Here is an 18481-nt window from a genome sequence, read left to right on the forward strand (position 1 = left end):
ATTCACTGCACTGCAATTCAGAGCAAACAACAACCCCCAGAGCCCCATCTGCCACTGGTGCCCTGCTGATCTCCGTACAGAGCACCAGGGAGATGGGGTAGTAGGATTTAGCAGTTTCCTCCGGTCCGGAAATCTAACCTTCCACTAAAAGGAGGACGACTCCAAGCAGGGCGCTTAGGGGCCCCTCACCGAGAATTACAAACTTGTCTGTGTCTGTCTCTGAGAAAGCCCCGTGCCTGCTGTCACTAGTACACACGAAAGCAGACGAGTTCCCTCCACGTTTCCCAGGTGCCAACGAGAATTCTGAAGAAGCGTGCACCCAGACACAGAATGTCCACTGAGAGAGACAGCGAGAAACAGACACGCAGGGAGACAGAGATATAGAGGGAGAGAGAGAGACACACATGCAAGCAGATGAAGGAAGGACGAGTGGGGGGGAAGACCGGCCTGGAGAGGGAGAGTCACAGGGAGACTGGCGGGAGAGACAGGGAGGAGGAGCAAGACAAGAAGAGACAGAGGGGCACCTATTACAAGGAAGACAGGCGGAGACAGGGGGAGGCATTAGTGAGGGAGAGGAGGGAGACGAAGACAAAGAGAGCTGGAAGGAAAGTGGGAGGGAGGGACAGGAAGAAGACAAGGGAGGGGGAGGCAAGGGGAGGGTAGGAGGAAGGAGAGCAGGGGCAGCCGAGGCGGAGACAGGTGGGCTGACTCTGATGACAGGGCAACTGCAGTGTGCACATTCACCTGGTGAAGTTCACCTGTGCAATTTCCACAGAGACGAATGCTGTACGGTGGTCAGCCCTCAGCACAAACGGCACCGTTCCCACCTGGACCTTAAGGGCAGTCTGAAACGATCCCTGAACTAGAAGGAAGCTGCAGTGAGGCCATTCTGGGTGAGGAAGAGGCCACCGCAGGGAGGAAAGCAAGGACCCGATCCCCACAGGGCTGCTGGAGGCCCTGTACTGACCAGCAGCAGACAGGAAACGGGACTGCCGGAAAGAGACCGCAGAGACCTAGGGACAGCACGTGCGGGAAGAAATCACGTCCCCAAGCTCGGCAAATGCAGGGAAAAGCAGAGGCTGCACATCCGTGAAAGTCAATGCTTTCCGAGTGGAACCAACGAGGTTCTCACAGATGCCCAGGAAATGTGCTCCACTCTGAGGCCCCTCGCCTCTGGCAAGCTTCTCATCCAGAGCGACTCATCACAGAGAAAGGGTGCACCGTGAGCAAAAGAGCCAAGGTCTCCTTCGCATCCCCGGACGCAGACAGGTGATCCGCCCAGTAATTTCAAGCCAACGTATGGTGATAAAGGTTACATTCCACCACAGTGATGGAGGAAACTCGCACCCGAGGGGAGGACAATGAGTGAGAACCGCATCCCAGGCTGTAAGGTAAGGACAGACCGTCCAGCTGTATTGACGGGTCACGAGACCGTGACTCAAATGTCTGTACAGACACCGAGGGTCTGCACAAGCACGAGGGCTGGATACTTGTAAGCAGGTAGCTGGATTTCTGAGTCTGGGCTGCCCGTATGATATGAAAGGCTAACACGTGCAAGCAGAGCTATGCCCATGTGATGCGGCTCAGCCCCCTGGGGCGGTACTTTGTACCCTGTGGAGGACCCGGGAGACGCATGCAGGCGGGCTCCTTGTGCACCTCTGCCACCGGGCACATATGTGGGAAACGTAGGGCCAAAGGGTCCGCCGTCGGGCTTAGTGTGGCTCACCCTTCAGCGGGTGCATTGAGCATCAGTGCAGAAAGCACTGGGCTCCCTGAAAGAGGCCAACGCCTGACAGAAACACAGTGGTGCTGACCCCTGCTTGATGGGCTCCTGAGGAGACTAAAAGGAGTTAAAGGCATGCAGTCCACCAGAGAGTGGAGTGGTGTTAAGCAGGGGAGGGTGCGATGAGGAGGTGTCGGGCCTAGGGTGTGAAGAGGCGGTCATGCCATGTGCATGAGTTCTGGAGATCTCACTTGCACAGGGCAGCCGTAAGCAACGCTTCACCGCCTCGTCAGGTTTCTCAGAGCTAAGTGCTCTCACCACAAACATAGAGGGTTTGCTGAGAAATGTCCCGGTGAAGGGGGCTGGACGGGGCGCTTGCACGTGAAGGATACGGGCACCTCCGTGACTGCCCGTTGTGTACCTCAGTCACGCACTAGTCCTGGTGGACTAAGCTGAGCTCAGTACCCTGCAGTCAAAGGTGTCTGCACGGTTCCCGCAAACATGAATCAGACTCCCAGGTAGGAAGTAAGGGACCAATGAGGGACCAGAACACACAGGAGGCACACGGAAACGAGACACACGCTGGCAGGGGGAAGTCTCTCCCAGCCAGGAACATGCCACATGGCAAAAGAGTAAGTGGGAAAACGTTGCTAGACCGCTTTTCACACTTCACGCCTGCACCTGCAACGTGCAAGCCAGTGACGTTTGAGCCCCTAGGGTCCAAAGGGTTTGGAAACAGAAGGACGGAAAATAGAGGCGCGACTTAATGCTCACAGCAAGGCAGCTGCGTTTGGGGACATTACCTGGCTGGCAGTGAGTGCATGGCCAATCCTCTGACGAAGGTCCTACGGGCACGGAAGGATTTCTGGCTCCGGGAACATATCAGAGACCACGCAGAAGCCCCTCCCCCTGACAGCAGGACAGCAATTGGATCTGTCAGTGGAAGAAAGGGGTTGAATTCAGAGGGAAACCCACTCAAGCGCAGGAGCATACACCAAAGACAAGACAGGCCAGCAGAGCCGCAGCTGACACAACACGCAGGTGTGCAGAGACGAAGGCGGTTACACGGGTACAGCTGTGCCCACTTGGGCCAGGCAAGGAGGCATCACCAGAGAGGCGTTGGCACAGGCAAAGCCAGGGAAGGACCCAGACACGCCAGGGCTCACTCAGGGAGACAGAGGAGCACAGGCAAGGCAAGACATTTCCTGGACACAGAGAACAACAGGACGATCCCGACAGGCCAATGAGAGACACGTGTGGTTCAGAGACATGGAAGTCAGAAGGCTCCTGAATTGCCGAGGGTGTCCCCTGTCGAGGGACAGCACTCTGGAGCCCACACACGCTGGTGTTGTGGTGGAAGAGGCCGCTAGGCAGCACATAGAGTTGTGCAGGGGGTTTAGCAGCTCCTGGACCCTGGGGCTCCCCAGGGAGTGCTGCGGCGACGGGAGGACACCCGGGGCTGCAGGGTGTGCGGCATGAGGGCTGTAATCCGTCGGACACAGAGCACCCAGGCCTCTGACCACGGTCCCTGGACACAAGTGTCCACACTTGAGGGTTCGGCTCTGGGGGCCGTGAGCGCATTCCACACCCACACCTTGCCCGTACCTTCTCTTTGGGACAGGCCGGGCGGAAAAGTCACCCTGGCCCCTCAGCAGGTATTGGCGGCAGATATGAACGTGTGGGGGACCCTGTGTTCCCCTGTCCCGTAAAGTGTTCCTGTTGGGCAAGACCTATCAAGTAACGGCCTGCTTGTGCAGAACGATGCCCCAAAGGGCCCGGCCCCGTGACCACTGAGGCCGTGTTCCCACTGCAGAATCATGGGCCATACTTTCTTTGGATGTTCACACCCAAAGACACGGGCCAGCACAGGGAGCTTTTCCAGGGTACCCCGACGTTTACACATCAAGCAGCTGAGAAGACGTGCTTCTCCAGCCAGTGTGCAGACAGCAGCGAGAGAAAGACCTGCCTTCCCTTCTAGAGAGTGCGACAGCCTCCGCCCTGGAAGAGGTAAGGCTTGGGCGTACAGATCCCCAACTCCACAGCGTGCTGACACCCCGCTGACCATGTTGTCTGCATACTGGTAGGGGCAAGAAGCCTCCATGCATTGGGACTGCCAACGCCTTCTCCGGAATAGAGCCACTGCAGAGAAGGCTCTTGTACTGCAGAGCTGTGCAGTGGGGATCCTGGGGGGCTTGGGCAGCTTGGGAGACGGGAAGATTAGTGTGGGGATGTCAGTCTCAGGCACGCTGTGCTGGGGGCCGTGCAACTTGGGGATAGAGAAGAGCCTGCGATGGACAGGGCTGAACTCTGTCTATTGCCCTGCTAGCACGGTGGAGCCTTTGCCCCATCCCTAGCACAGACATCTCTGGCAAGCAGCCATCTGCTGTGTAAGGAGTACCCCAGCACTCGCCTCTTCCCAGGTGAGGCTCGTCCCAGTCCTTTCTAAGCTCCAGGCCTGCCCGGGACCTCTGCACAGAATGCTAAGGCTGCACAAGTCCATCGTTCCCTATGTGGCCGAGGCAGCCTTTGTCCAGGCACTCGGGCCAAGGAACGCAGGCTGCCTGGGACGAGGCGACCTCTCTGAGCGCCTGCTGGTGTTTGCCCTTGGGAGTCTTCTCACAAGTCTCACATGGCGTGTTGGGCACACGGCAGAAGACTGTGGACCCAGAGGAAGAGCAGCACCAGACTCATCACGGCTGATGATGAGAGGGAAGCGGGCACAAGGGAGAGGATGGCGTGTCCGTGGCCTTTAAGAGCCCCACCTCCCCGCGACCCTCCCCTCTGTTGGCTTGCAATCTGGGCCCCCCAGTCGTAACCTGAGGTCATTTCAGAAACAGCAAAGGTCACACAAGGGCATCCGTACTAGGACTCCTTCAGGAGTCTTGTGGGTGTGTGTGTGTGTGTGTGTGTGTGTGTCAATATGTGAGAGTAAGTGAAGCAGAGGGTGGGAGGCTCAGCTTCAGGAAGTGGAACCAGGAAAGTTGGCTGTGATTTTGGAGTTGCGTGAGACTGTAGTGGGCTGTTTCCTCTGCAGTGTGTACGTTCTCCCTGCCAACTCTGCCTGAAGCAGAACTTCATCGGTCTTACCCACCCACTCTCCCTCTGGTCCCTCGGTTCCCTCCCCTGGACACCACCAATCCGACAGCCTGCTCACAATCCCTCAAATATGTATGGCTGCTCCTGAGATCCTGACCTTGTCCACGAGACAGTCTGCATTCGTAGACATCTGAAAACCAGAGGGTATTCAACCCTGGGAATTCCTCCCTGTGTGGCGGTTCAGTCAACATGACTGAGGATGTCACCATGCGGGATTCTGGGGGCACCATCATGGACATCCCCAAACCCTGAGTATTGGACATCCCTGGCCTGTGCTGGCCTCTGCATTTCCTTGAACTTCCTCATTTTCACAGGAAAGATATGAACCTGGGCGCTGGCCTTTCTCTCAGGTTTGTGCCCTGTCCTCCCTCACTCAACTCCCCATTGGTTCAATCTTACTGACCTCACACGCAATCCCAATGTGTGACCCATCCCTACGGACAATGTCCTACGTCCCGCCCTTCCTGGGAACTGCAATGTGCAGGCACAGAACACTTACACCTCTGGACAGCCGCATGTATACATGGACACGCCCCAGAGCGTACCTGAGCAGAAAACACACACAAACACTTCATGCTGTGTATCTCCCATTCTATATTTCTTCAAATGTATATTCTTCAAATGTACTTCTTCCAATGTCTTTCTTCAAAACCCTGTGCCACGTGTCACCACCAGCCTTGTCCTTCTTTCACGGGCAGGAGAATCTTGTGGACCATCGGTGAGCATCGGAAGGGTTTCCACTGGGGTCCGTGAAGTGCGATGCTCCTTCATAGTCTTCTCAAGATCGTGCATATCCCTGGGATATACGGGTACACACAGACAGAGGCACACAGACACACCCACACCCACATCGATACACACACACACACACACACACACACACACACACACACACACACACACGACAGGTGAGAGTCTCATCTGGGCCCTGTTTAAGGTTGCTTGAATGTTTCCAAACGGAAGGTAGAATGGGAGGGTGTGATAAGCTGTGCCAAAGCTGACAAGTGGCTCCAGAAGCCAGACAACATGTCAGTTGGTGGCAGGAGGCCTGAGGGTGGGGCTCATGGTCCTGGAATGACAGTTGTCACCGTGCTATCTGATGAGCCAGCTTGGGATGTCCCGCTCTGCTCATTCTTGTTGTCTAGCCCACTGCCCACCTTCAGCCTCCCCAAAGGGGCAAAGCCTCTTTGACACGTTACGTCTTAAGACTCCCTGTCTCAGGCCGATGCCCTTTTGACCTGGCGTCACCTCCTGTGCCACTGTGAGTCTCGGTGCCTCCGTGCAGAAGAGAATTGTGCCATGGGCCCCACGGCACACATTTCAGTGCCCACACCCTTGGCTGCTCACCTCTTTCCCTCTCAGTGCTCTCTCCTGGGGCCTCCTCCACCTTGAAATACGGCAGGGGATTGCGCCAAAGATCCTCTATGATTATCTGGTAGGGGAGACAGGCCAGGCCTCAGGTAGCTATCCCACGCAGTGGGGGAACCCATGAAAATCACCTCCCTTCCTCGTTACAGGGCCCCACCTCAGCAATCCTGCTAGAGCCGGCAACGCTGTGGTCAGAGAACCAGTTGAAGAAGTTGAGGCTGCTGTTGTCATGCCTGCGTCTGTAGGCCTCCTGTCTGTACCTTGGGTACCACTGGATGGGACTGGAATGAGACGCCCTATACCCTGCAGGAAGACGAGTATATGAGAAGGCGCCAGAGAACTAATCACATTCAACCCTCCACCCACTGCCGCCCATGCATTCAGTGGACACTTACCAGCAAGGCCAAGGACATACTCCTTCGTGACGACTTCATTCTGGAAGTAGGGGTTCTTGCCAAAAAACAGCAGGATCGTCCGGCATTCCCTGGGAAACTTGTGTTCCTCCACCTGCCGTGGTAGAAATGTGGGGCAGAAATGTGAAATCTTGTTCCAGGAGACCCGCCCTCCCCTGAGGAAGGAACACACCACTTCTCCCCACCACCTCCCCTGCCCACACAGCCACCCACCCACACCGCCTCCCACTCCCAGGCCCACCTTCAGATTGGTCATGTGGCGAAGCATGCTTTCATCGTGCTTGCTAATCAGGGCTGACATCTGAGGGTGGTTCACAAACTGCTGCAGGTCAAAGAGCCTTCAGGTGCTGGGCATGAGAGAGCTCGACCCAGAGAACCAGTGTGGACAGCATCCTGGCGTCCTCCCCCAGGGACTGGCGTCCTCCCCCAGGGCCTCACGCCCTCCCCACGGGCTGCATCCAGGCCCACGGGGTCTCCGCATTCCGCAGGGCTCTGCTACACACGCACAGGAGGCTGTGCACGCCCAGACGCCCGCATCCACGCCTAGCCTTGTGTGCTCATGAGGACACTGAGGACGCTTACTTCCACACAGCCACACAGCACACATCCGGTCTCGCGCCGACCGGACCGGAGGGCATTCGCATCGCCTAACCCGCAGCAGGAGGCTTAGCGGGACCCAGACACGTGCCCCCACGCGGCTTTGCGTGGGAAGAAGCCCTCGGTCATTTCCCCGTCCTGGCCTGGACCTCCACCGCCACTCCCCACTCTCGCAGCGCTGTTTCCGTGCCAGGTGCCACGGACAGCACACGTGCCTCCACCACCCCAGCACTGCCCTCCTCCCACACTCATTGCAGAGCCAGGACCACTGGATGGGATCACGTTTGCACCTTCCCGGCCACTGGAGCGTGGCTTAGCTCCAGTCCCTGTCCCGGGTTCCTCTAAATGTCACCTCCCTTTCCTTCCTCTTGTGCAAGCCCAGTCCCCTCTGGACCCTCCCCCAGCAGCAGGAAGGATACAGCCTTGGCCCAGAAACCACGGATGCCCTGGATGAGGGCACTTCTCCGTTCCAGATGATGCCGCCGCCTCTGCCACATCCTGAGTTTGAGTCGAGCGTGCTCCCGGCTGGCTTGTTTATTCACGGGCTGTAGCTCTATCTGAAGGGCCTCCAGAGCCTCCAGCGGGGAAGGGCAAGGACGGAGGCCTGTCTCGAACTGCTCCTTCTTATCCTGCTTCACCTGCAGCTCCAGGGCTTCTTCCACCCATCGGCCTTCCTGCTCACGCGGCTTCCGTTCCTCCTCCTCCCGCTCCTCCTTGTCCTCCTTTCCTTCCACCTCCTCCTCGCCCTGCTGCTGCTCCTCCAGCGCTCCCTTCTCCTGCTCCTCTTCCTCCTCGGTTTGCAATTCTGCTCTCCCTTTAATGGCTCCCACGCCTTCCCTGCCTCCTCCTGCTCCTCCCCCTGGTCCTCTTCCCCTGCCACTGCTGCCGCCGCCGCCGCCCCCACCGCCGCCGCCGCCCCCGCCCCCGCCGCCCCGGTCCAGGCCCCGGTCCCCGCCGCCGGCGCCGCCGCCCCCCCCGCTGCCGCCCCCGCCCCCGCTTGGATACCCTGGTGCTCCTGCTCCTCCCCTTTCATTTCCGCCAACTCCTCCTCCTTCCGCTCTTCCTCCTTCTGCTTGGGCTTCTGCTTCTCCTCCTCCTTCTAATCTTTTACTCCTGCTGCCTCTCCCCCGCTTCCTCCTCCTCCTCCTCCTTCTGCTCTTCTGTTCCTGCTGCTCCCCCTCGTCCTTCAGGTCCTCCTCCTCGTGAACCTGGACCTTCTCCTTCCCCGGCTCCTGCTCCTCGTCCTCCTCCCCCTTCTTCCTCTGGTCATGCCCCTCTTCCCCAGGCGCGTCCTCTTCCGCGGCCGCCACCTCAACCTCGTGCTCCACCAGGCCCCACAGCGCCTCCACCGCCACTATGTCATGCCCCAGCGGCACGGATATCTCGCTGGGGCCGCCCACCTGCCCCTCGGGTCGGGCCTGGCCTTGCTGCACAGGCTGTTCGCTGGTGGCCTGCAAGCCTTCGGCCTGCGCCACCTCCGGCCCTGCCGGAGACCCAGTGTCCCCATGGGCCCTCGTCTCTCGACCGCCCCCTTCCCGGTCGAAGGCGGCATGGGGCCTCCGGGCATCCCCAGTGTTTCGGAAACACGAGTCGCGCAACATGCGGCCCCGGCCCGAGACACGAACGGTGGCTCCTACCGACGACGAAGCGGGAGGTGAGAGCACGGCCCCCCTCCCCAGACCCAGTCGGGGGAGCCCGGAGGGCAATGGCTGGCAACTCGCTCCCCCTTCCTCCCAGAGCCCAAACGTCGACGGGGCGCATGCGCACGGTGCTGTACCCAGGATGCCTTGGCGGTGGCTATCGCTCTGCTGCCGCTGCCTCAGAGGCCTTTGTGGTGAGAGGGGTGCGCCTGCGGCTTTGAGGCTGAGGGAGCTCCAAGCCACGCCCAGGCTGCTTCACTGCCTTCAGGACCAATCATAGGGAGGGTGGTGTGCGTGGCTTCGGCGGTCCCGCCCCCTAGGTCACCCGGAAACTGGGGCGCGTCTGTTGCCTAGGCGGGAAGGCTCTGGGCCCCACGCAGTGCAACTCCTCCCGGGGGCTTGCAGCCGGCCCTCTGTGCCCTCTGGGTGTCCTGTTTGGCTTCTGGCCACGCGAAAGCGACCTTTGCATTCCACGGTGCGCTGGGCACGCGGCTATCTACACACACGGGTAAAGGGGGACCTCCACGCTTTTCCCACTTACACCGCCACCTTTGTTCATTGTGCCCCGAGTCCGACCAATCCACTGAGCGGATCACCTTGGCTGTCCGCGAGACGCACTTCAGCTGTGCGCCTGCTGTCTGTGCCCCCTGGTTTTCCATCTGCTCAGCCTCCTTTGCATACTCTCTACGTCCATCCTTGCTCCAAGAAGACATGTATGTCATGACAGCAGTCTAGCAGTGCACCGGCTAGGGAAGGTCGGTGACAAGAGGTGTGTGACGTGGGGAGGACGCCACACTAGGGGAGGCTGCGTAGCATGCGCGCTGCTCTTGCCGTTTGTCCCCGTTGCCTGCAAAGTGACACACTGGCAAGCACACACCGCCCCCCTCATGATCGGCTGCCCATCCCTCCCGTGTGTGGCAGTGCACAGGAAAGACCCGTGACCATGGGCCCTGGGACTCCTGGGGCTTGTGTCTGTCTCACGGACAGCGGTCCCCTTCCGCCCACAGTGCTTGGCCATCTTCTCACAGGGAGCCTCCCCAGGCCTTCGTTGGCCGTATGTCTGTTCATCCTGGTCCCATTTCCTTTACCACTCACTTAGGCGGCAGGCTGCCATGAGCGTGGGCGCTGACTCCAAACACTGTCCCCCTGTGCCACAGACAGCATGATTTCAAGGGCCTCCGAAAGGTGTCAGGGGGCTGGGGGATGTAGCTCTGGGAGGCAAGTGAGGGACACGCCCCAGGGTCTACACGAAGCCACATTACCACTTTGGGGAACCAATGAGCTGCAGAGGGTGTGAAGTGAGGGCAATGATGTGGTCTCCCTCCCTGTCAGGGCACTGGTGATGTGGACTCCCTGCCTGTCTCCTTCAGACAGCAGCAGCTACACACACACACACACACCCCACACAGAGCCACTGCAGGATTGGAGGCTCGAGATGCATTGCCTGGCCAGGCACCACACTCATGCGCTGCCTTTTCCCTTTGGTGGAATGCAGCGCTCCCCTCCCTCTTCATGGGACCAGGAGGCTGCCAGGCAGGCGGGGGCTTCTAGGATTGCCAAATTGGTGTGCCGGGCCCTGTGGCCAACATGTTGCTTCCGTGACACAGAAGAGGTTCCTCCAGACTCGCTGGGCCACGTCAGGAGACGTACGGGGTACCGAAATGCTCCGGGGTGGCTGTGATATACGAGGCAGCACACCACAGCTTCAGGGGACAGCAATGCATAGAAACGCAGGTGGATGGGGAGAGGCTGAACAGGTGGTAGGGGGCTGAGAGGGGGTGGCCACTGTGACAGACAGAGAGGCAAACATTTACCCCGAAAGGGAGAGGAACAGGTCCAGTGGTGAGCCCTCAAGCTGCCCTCAGCAGAGGATGTAGGGGGTGGGCAAGACAGGAAAGCAGGCCCAGACCCTGGTGCACCTGGCCTATGCAACTCACTCCCTCCAGAGAAATGGGGCCGGTCAAACGCCCATGCATCGCTGGAAGACCCCGTGGCAGGAACGTGGGAGCAAGTGTGGGTCCCAGGTGCAGGGACTGCCTGGGACAAGCAGGCAATGCCTTTCAGTTTGAACAACACCTACCACAATATTGGGGCCCAGGGGCCGGGCCCCAACTTCGCAAGGGACCCTAGACCAGCCAGGCCTGTCTCTGCAGGGTCATCCGGGAGGATGTTCACCGAGACCCACACCCTGGCTGGGTACACAAGGCCTTGCGATGATCCCCCTAGGCCGGTCCAGGAGCAGGACCGGACTTACTCAGGCTATCTGCTGCCTCCCTCCACTAATCCCCACTTCCTCGCAGGGAACTTTGGTCCTCCTCCACTGGGCCATGCAAGGCCCAACCCCAGCTTGCCCCTGGCCAAGGCAACACAGGACGAGCGGGCCCAGGCAAAGTCCAGGCTTTCCTCCCGTCACGAAAGGTGATCAGCTAGCTCCGTGTCGATCCCAGGAGCGAAGGGACTGCACTCGCTGGACTTTGGCACTTGAGCCTCCCCCTTACCCACCAAGTCAGGAAAGCCCCCAGTCTCTCTCCTTCGCTAGCCAACGGCCTACACACACTCACTCGGGCACAAAGATGCACGGCCACGCGGCACGTGGACACACACACGCACGCGCTGCCAGCACAAACGCTAGGTCTCAGGCAAAAGTACTCACAGGCGCCAGCCACAATACACTCACAGACACTCTACTGGACCTCTGCACTCACTCATGCCCTCTGCCACATCCCACTCACGAGGCTAGCGCCTCCCCACGACCCACACTTGCTTCTCCCCCTCACACAACACATGCATTTGTCCTGGGGCCCAAACCCGGCTGAAAACTAGGGCAGATTCAGGACTTCCATTGGGTCACGGAAGCTGGCATTGAGATGCCAAGGAAAGGGAGCCACAACTGATACCAACCTTACAGTACCAATGGCATTGGAACATGGCATGTGGAGAAACAGCAGCCACGACTAGGTTCCCAGCCTCCTCGGCTCCTGCCCTTTCTTCACACCCTCTAAACACTGGGGACTCCCTTGGGTGTCAGTACCTCCCAGCTGGCTGCAACCTACAGGGCAAGGGCCAAGGGACTGACCTTTCACAGTTCACATGTATACCCAGCTTGTGTGGGCTGCCTGGAGGCACTCACGGCTTAGGAGGTCTGGATGTGCTCTGACCCCGTTACTTACGCGTTCCTTTGTGTGTTCCCTTGCAGCCCTGTGCCATCAGCAGCCTACTATGTCCATAAGGACATGCACAGCACACGGAAACCCAGATGCACTGATACTGTCCAGGGACAGGACAGAGACAGAGAAAGAGAGACGGAGGTGGGGGAGGGAGAAAGCGTTCCCTAAAGAAAATGATCACAGGGACTCAGAGACAGACAGACACCAGAGGGACATGGAAGGAGGCAGAGGAAGGAGAGTAAGTCATGACTATAGATAGCCACAGAGGGGGAGTGTGTGTGTGTGTGTGTGTGTGTGTGTGTGTGTGTGTGTGTGTGTGTGTGTGTGCCAGTGCCTGTGCGTGTGCGTGTGCATGCGTATGAATGGGTGAAATTGTCTGGGACTGAGACAGGGGTGTTGCCACGATTCCTGGACTCTCGAACGCCCTCTTCCAGCAGAACGGAGGCCCGGTATTCTCAGGAGTCTCAGCGTTTTCCGGAACACGACTCATTCGCTTTGGGGCCCTAGCCCATCCTCAGGCTGGGGCCATAGAGCACACGGAGTGGGAACATGAGACATGAGGCTCCAGACTAGGCCCAGCAGGTGGAGCGTCGAGGCCCAAGGTGTTTAAATGCCTGCTGCCTCCTTCTGGAGCCCACCAGCATTTGGGAAGCACGCCCATGGCCCCGTGGCCCTTCGGACACTGCAGTAGTTGTGGCTGTGGCTGGGGCTGTGGCTCTGGCGGTGGCTGTGGTGGAGGTGGGGCAGAGGCAGGGCACTGAACTCTTTGACCGTGGGTCCTTGGGGAGAAGGATCTCCAGACCAGACCCAGACAGTTGGCTGCTGTTCAGGAACAATCAGCAGGAAGGGAAGTGGGCGTGGCTCCAGCATTTGAGCCCCTTCCTCCCCTTCCCGGGTCTGGAGCCAGTGCTCTGCCTCCCCCTCCAGGGTGGCCTCCCTGTTTGGTGCATGTCCTTTTCCGCTTTGTCATCGACCACAACTGTCCTGTGGGATAGCTCATATCGGAGAACTGGTGCTACAGATCTCACCTCTTTGGGGAGGAGCCAAGATGGCAGACAGCATGGAAGTTTCTTAAGTGTCTCGTGTGCATGAAATACAGCCAGACCAACACTAAACCATCCTACCCACCCAGGAAACTGACGGGAGGATTAGCACAGCAATCTGCATATCCTGAACCACAGACTTCAACAGGTACGTGGCATGGAGGAGTGAACTTGGAGAGCGAGGAGGCTCAGGAAGGGAGGTGCTTCTGTGCCCGGAGAGGCGAAGGAGACTGGGCAGGTGGAAATTTTACCAATTTTCTTTAATATTCTTCTACATTATTCTTTCCTTTCGTGTCTATATTCACAAATTCTGTTTTACTCCCATATTCTCCTTCTAGTCTATTTCAGTGTTTTGATTTTTCAAATTCTCGCAACATTTCCCTTTGTAATATTTGTTATTTTCTAAATTTTTCTCCACTCCCACTTTTTTTCTCTCGTGTCAAACCCCTTTCAACACCCAGATGAAACATGCCTAGAATCTACCATCATTCATTCCCTTTTTTACGTGTGTGTTTTTAATTTCTTTACTTTTAACATTTTATAATTTGAATATTTCATTTGAATTTTCTACCTCATGAGTTCCTTTTCTCCCTTCAAAATGACAAAAGGAAGGAATTCACCCAGAAAGAAAGAGCATGAAGCAACGAGAGCCAGGGATTCAACCAACACAGATACAAGCAAGATGTCTGAAGCAGCATTTAGATGTCTGAAGCAGCATTTAGAAGCACGATGATAAGAACACTAGCTGCGGTCCAATGTAGATTAGAGTCCCTTTGTGCAGAGAAACCATGAAGTAAAAACTGGCCAGAATGAAATTAACAATGATATAACTGAGCTGCAATGACGGATGGATGCAGCGGTGTCAAGCATGGAGGAGACAGAACAGAGAATCAGCGATATGGAGGACAAACTGATGGAGAATATGGAAGCAGGAAAATCGAGGGAGATTAAGGAAAAGAGCACGGTTGAACAATTAGAGAAATCAGTGACTCATGCAGAGGGAACAACATCAGAATCACAGGGGTCCCGAAGAGGAAGAGAGAGAAATAGGGGCAGCAGGGTTATGTGAGCAAATCATAGTGGAAAATTTTGCTAACCTGGGGAAAGACACAGCCATTGAAATCCAGGAAGCACCGAGGACCCCCATTAGATTCAACAAAAACTGACCCTCAGCAAGGCAGCAAGGCATATCATATTCAAGCTCACAAAGTACTCAGGCAAAGAGAATCATGAAGGCAGCAAGGGGAAACAAGTCCCTAAACTACAAGAGAAGATAGATCAGGTTTGCAGCAGACCTACCCAGAGAAACTTGGCAGGCCTGAAAGGGGGGGGGGGTAGGATTTGTTCACAGTGCTGAATTAGAAACTTACGCAGCCAAGAATTCTTTATCCAGCAAGGCTGTCATTCAACTTAGGAGAGACAAAAAGGTTCCCAGACAAACAAAACTTAAAGGAGTTTGTGACCACTGAATCACACCTGCATGCAATTTTAAGGGGGGACACTCAGAGGGGAGAAATGATTATCTATCTATCTATCTATCTATCTATCTATCTATCTATCTATCTATCTATCTATCATCATCTATCATCTCTCTATGTATATGTATATGTATATGTATACTTATAATTCTATTTTTATTTATTTATATTTATTTATATTTATAGGTAGAAATATAATTAGATATATAGAGATATATAGATATATAGATGTAGATGTAGATATAGATATAAAGATATATAGATTTTTTTTCTCCAACTCTTCAAAGAAGATAATGGCCATAAATTCATAAATTTCAGTACTCAGTTTATTTTTTTTTCAACGTTTATTTATTTTTTGGACAGAGAGAGACAGAGCATGAACGGGGGAGGGGCAGAGAGAGAGGGAGACACAGAATCGGAAACAGGCTCCAGGCTCTGAGCCATCAGCCCAGAGCCCGACGCGGGGCTCGAACTCACGGACCGCGAGATCGTGACCTGGCTGAAGTCGGACGCTTAACCGACTGCGCCACCCAGGCGCCCCTTTCAGTACTCACTTTAAATGTCAGTGGACTCAATGCTCCAATCAAAAGACATAGGGGAACAGAATGGATGAGAGAACAAGCTCCATCGATATGCTGTTTACAAGAGACCCACTTTAGTTGTAAACACAACTTCAGAGTGAAAATAAGAGGATGGAGAATCATCTGTCATGCTAACGGTCAGCAAAACAAAGCCAAAGCAGCCATACTTCTATGAGACAATCTAGACTTTAATGTAAAGACTGTGTCAAGTGATGCACAAGGGCATGATGTCATAATCAAGGGGTCTATCCACCAAGAAGACCTAGCAATTGAAAACATTTATGTGGCGTATTTGAGAGCAACCAAATACACAAATCAATTAATCACAAACATAAGGAACCTCATTCTTAGTAATGCCATCATAGGAGGAGACTTCAACACCCCCCTCGCTGCAATAGACAGATCATCTAAACAAAAAAATCAACAAGCAAACGGGGGCTTTGAATGACACACTGGACAAGATGGGCTTCACAGATATCTTCAGAACATGTCATAATAAAGCAGCAGAATATACGTTCTTCTCCAGTGCTCATGGAACATTCTCCTCTACAGATCATATCCTGGGGAAAAAAGTCAACCCTAAGGAAGTTCAAAGAGATCGAGGTCACACCGTGCATATTTTCAGACCACAACACGACGAGACTCGAAATCAACTGCAAGAAACAATTTGGAAAGGTAACAAATACTGGGAGACTGAAGGACAGCCTACTAAAGAATGAATGGGCTAACCAGGGTCTTAAAGAGGACATGAAAAGTATATGGAAGTCAATTAGAAAGTATATGGAAATGATAACACCTTTATATCCTTAAAGAGGATATGAAAAGTATATGGGAGTCAATGAAAAAGTATATGCGAGTCAGGGATAACACCACAACCCAAAACCTCTGGGACGCACCAGAGTCGGGAATAAGAGGACCTATCTAGCAAGTCAGGTCTTCCTAAAGAAGAAAGAAAGATCTCAGAGACACAACCTCACCTGACGCCTTAGGAGGCTGTAAAAAGAACACCATAGGAAACCCAAAACATTCAGAAGACAGGAATTAACAATGATTAGAGCGGAAATTAATGCTATTGAAACCAAAAGTCAAACAAAACAAAAACACACACAACCTCAAACAAACAAACAAACAAACAAACAAACCAAAATAGGAGAACAGATCAATGAGCCCAGAAGCTGCTTCTTTGAAGGAATTAACAAAATTGATAAGCCAGTCATCAGTTTGGTGAAAGAGGAAAAGGAAAGGGCCCAAATTAATAAACTCAAGAATGAAAGAGGAGCGATCACAAGAAACACAGCAGAAAGGCAAACAATAATAAGAGAACTTGGGGCGCCTGGGTGGCGCAGTCGGTTAAGCGTCCGACTTCAGCCAGGTCACGATCTCGCGGTGCGTGAGTTCGAGCCCCGCGTCAGGCTCTGGGCTGATGGCTCAGAGCCTGGAGCCTGTTTCTGATTCTGTGTCTCCCTCTCTCTCTGCCCCTCCCCTGTTCATGCTCTGTCTCTCTCTGTCCCAAAAATAAATACACGTTGAAAAAAAAATTTAAAAAATAAAAAAAAAATAATAAGAGAACTTCAGGAGCAATTATTTGCCAATACAATGGGCAATGTGGGAGAAATGGACAAATTCCTAGAAACATACACACTACCAAAGCTGAAAGAGGAAGAAGAGCCAAATTTGAACAGACCCATAGCCAGTAAAGAAATCAAACTGCTAATCAAAGACCTGCCGAAGGAAGAAGACTGCAGGGCCAGATGGCTTTCCAGGGGAGTGCCAGCAAACATTTCAGGAAGAGGTAACACTTATTCTCTTGCAGCTGTTCCCAAAATAGAAATGGAAGGAAAACTTCCAAACTCTTTCTATGAAGCCAGCGTTACCTTGATGCCAAAACCAGAAAGAGACCCCACTAAAAAGGAGAAGTATAGACCAATTTCCCTGATGCACATGGATGCAAAACTCCTCAACCAGATATGAGACACTCGGATCCAACAACACATTAAAATGTTATTCACCACGACCCAGTGGGATTTGTACCTGGGATGCAGGGCTGGTTCAACATCCACGAAACAATTAACGGGATTCATCACATCAATAAAAGAAAGGACGAGAACCACAGGATCCTCTCAATCGATGCAGACAGAGTGTTTGACAAAATACAGCATCCTTTCCTGGTAAAAACCCTCAAGAGAGCAGGGATGGAAGGAGCACCCATCGAGATCATAAAGCCATGTATGGACGACCCGACGTTACTATCATCTCAGTGAGCAAAAGCTCTCAGCTCAAGTCACGAACGAGACAGGAATGTCCACCCTCTCCACTGTTATTCAACATAGTATTGGAAGTCTGAGCCTCGGCCTCTTCACCCTTCTGCTCCCCCTCTTCAGCTACTGCTCTTCCAGCCCTGGCTCTACCTTTTCTCCTCCTCTTCTTCTCCCTCTGCTCACGTCCTCCTCAATTTCCTCCCCCAGCTGCTCCTGCTCTTTGACTCGTGCTCCTCCTCTTGCTCGTCCTGGACTTACTCCTCCTCCACTTCTTCCCTCGCCTGCACCCCATCATTCACTCTTCCTCCTCCTCCTCCTGTAACTCCTCCCAGTCGTCTTCCTCCATCTGATCCTCCACCTCCTCCTCCAACTCTTCCTCCTAGGCATCTTCCTCCTTCCCCAGGTCCTCTCCTGCTACTGCCCTTCCTGCCCTACCTCTGACTTTTGACCTCCTCTTCTTCCCTCTGCTCTCGTCCTCCTCAACTCCCTCCTCCAGCTGCCCCTGCTCCTTTGGCTCGTGATCCTCCTCTTCCTCGTGCTGCACATCATCCTCTTCCATTTGTCCTTCTCCTGTACCCAGTCATTCACTCCCCCTCCTCCTCCTCCACTTCTTCTTCTAACCCCTCCCAATCCTCTTCCTCCAGCTCCTCCCGCTCCTCCTCTTCCTCCTCGGTCTCTTCCTCCTTCTGCTCCTACACTTCTGCTCACGCCATTCCAACCCTGGCTCTACCTTTTCTCCTCATCCTCTTCCCTCTACTCTCGTCCTCCTCAACTTCCTCCCCCAGCTGCTCCTCCTCCTTTGGCTCGTGCTCCTCCTCATCCTGGACATCCTCCTCCTCCACTTGTTCCCTCTCCTGCACCCAATCATTCACTCCTTCTCCTCCTGCTCTAACGCCTCCCAGTCCTCTTCCTCCAACTCCTCCTCATCCTCCTTCTCCTCCTCGTCCTCGTCCTCCTCCTCCTCCAATGCTTCCTCTGGTCATCCTTCTCTTCCCCAGGCACATCTTTGTCCCTTAAGACCACCACAATCTCCTCTAAGAATGGGAGCAAAAGCTCTCGCACTGCCCCCAAGCCATCCGCAGTGAGCACCGGACCCTGGGGCATGGGCCCTCACAAG

At 54.8% G+C, this 18481-nt stretch overlaps 1 protein-coding gene across 1 annotated transcript; it reads right to left on the minus strand.

Annotated features, from left to right (window-relative positions):
• Nucleotides 1-5586: 5586 nt before the first annotated feature.
• LOC124525796 (testis-specific Y-encoded protein 2-like) lies at nt 5587-17923 on the minus strand. The gene is made up of 9 exons (XM_047098378.1): nt 17800-17923; nt 9933-9983; nt 8508-8830; nt 7617-8063; nt 6842-6919; nt 6583-6694; nt 6345-6490; nt 6167-6251; nt 5587-5615 (listed from the first exon to the last, which is right to left on the minus strand). Exons 1-9 carry the CDS (start codon nt 17921-17923, stop codon nt 5587-5589), a joined length of 1395 nt encoding a protein of 464 aa, XP_046954334.1.
• Between the last annotated feature and the right edge of the window lie 558 nt (nt 17924-18481).

Source organism: Lynx rufus, unplaced genomic scaffold (assembly GCF_022079265.1).
Source record: "Lynx rufus isolate CCGP_SWC_20201006 ecotype Redwood Valley unplaced genomic scaffold, mLynRuf1.p SCAF_48, whole genome shotgun sequence".
Taxonomy (NCBI): Eukaryota; Metazoa; Chordata; class Mammalia; order Carnivora; family Felidae; genus Lynx; species Lynx rufus.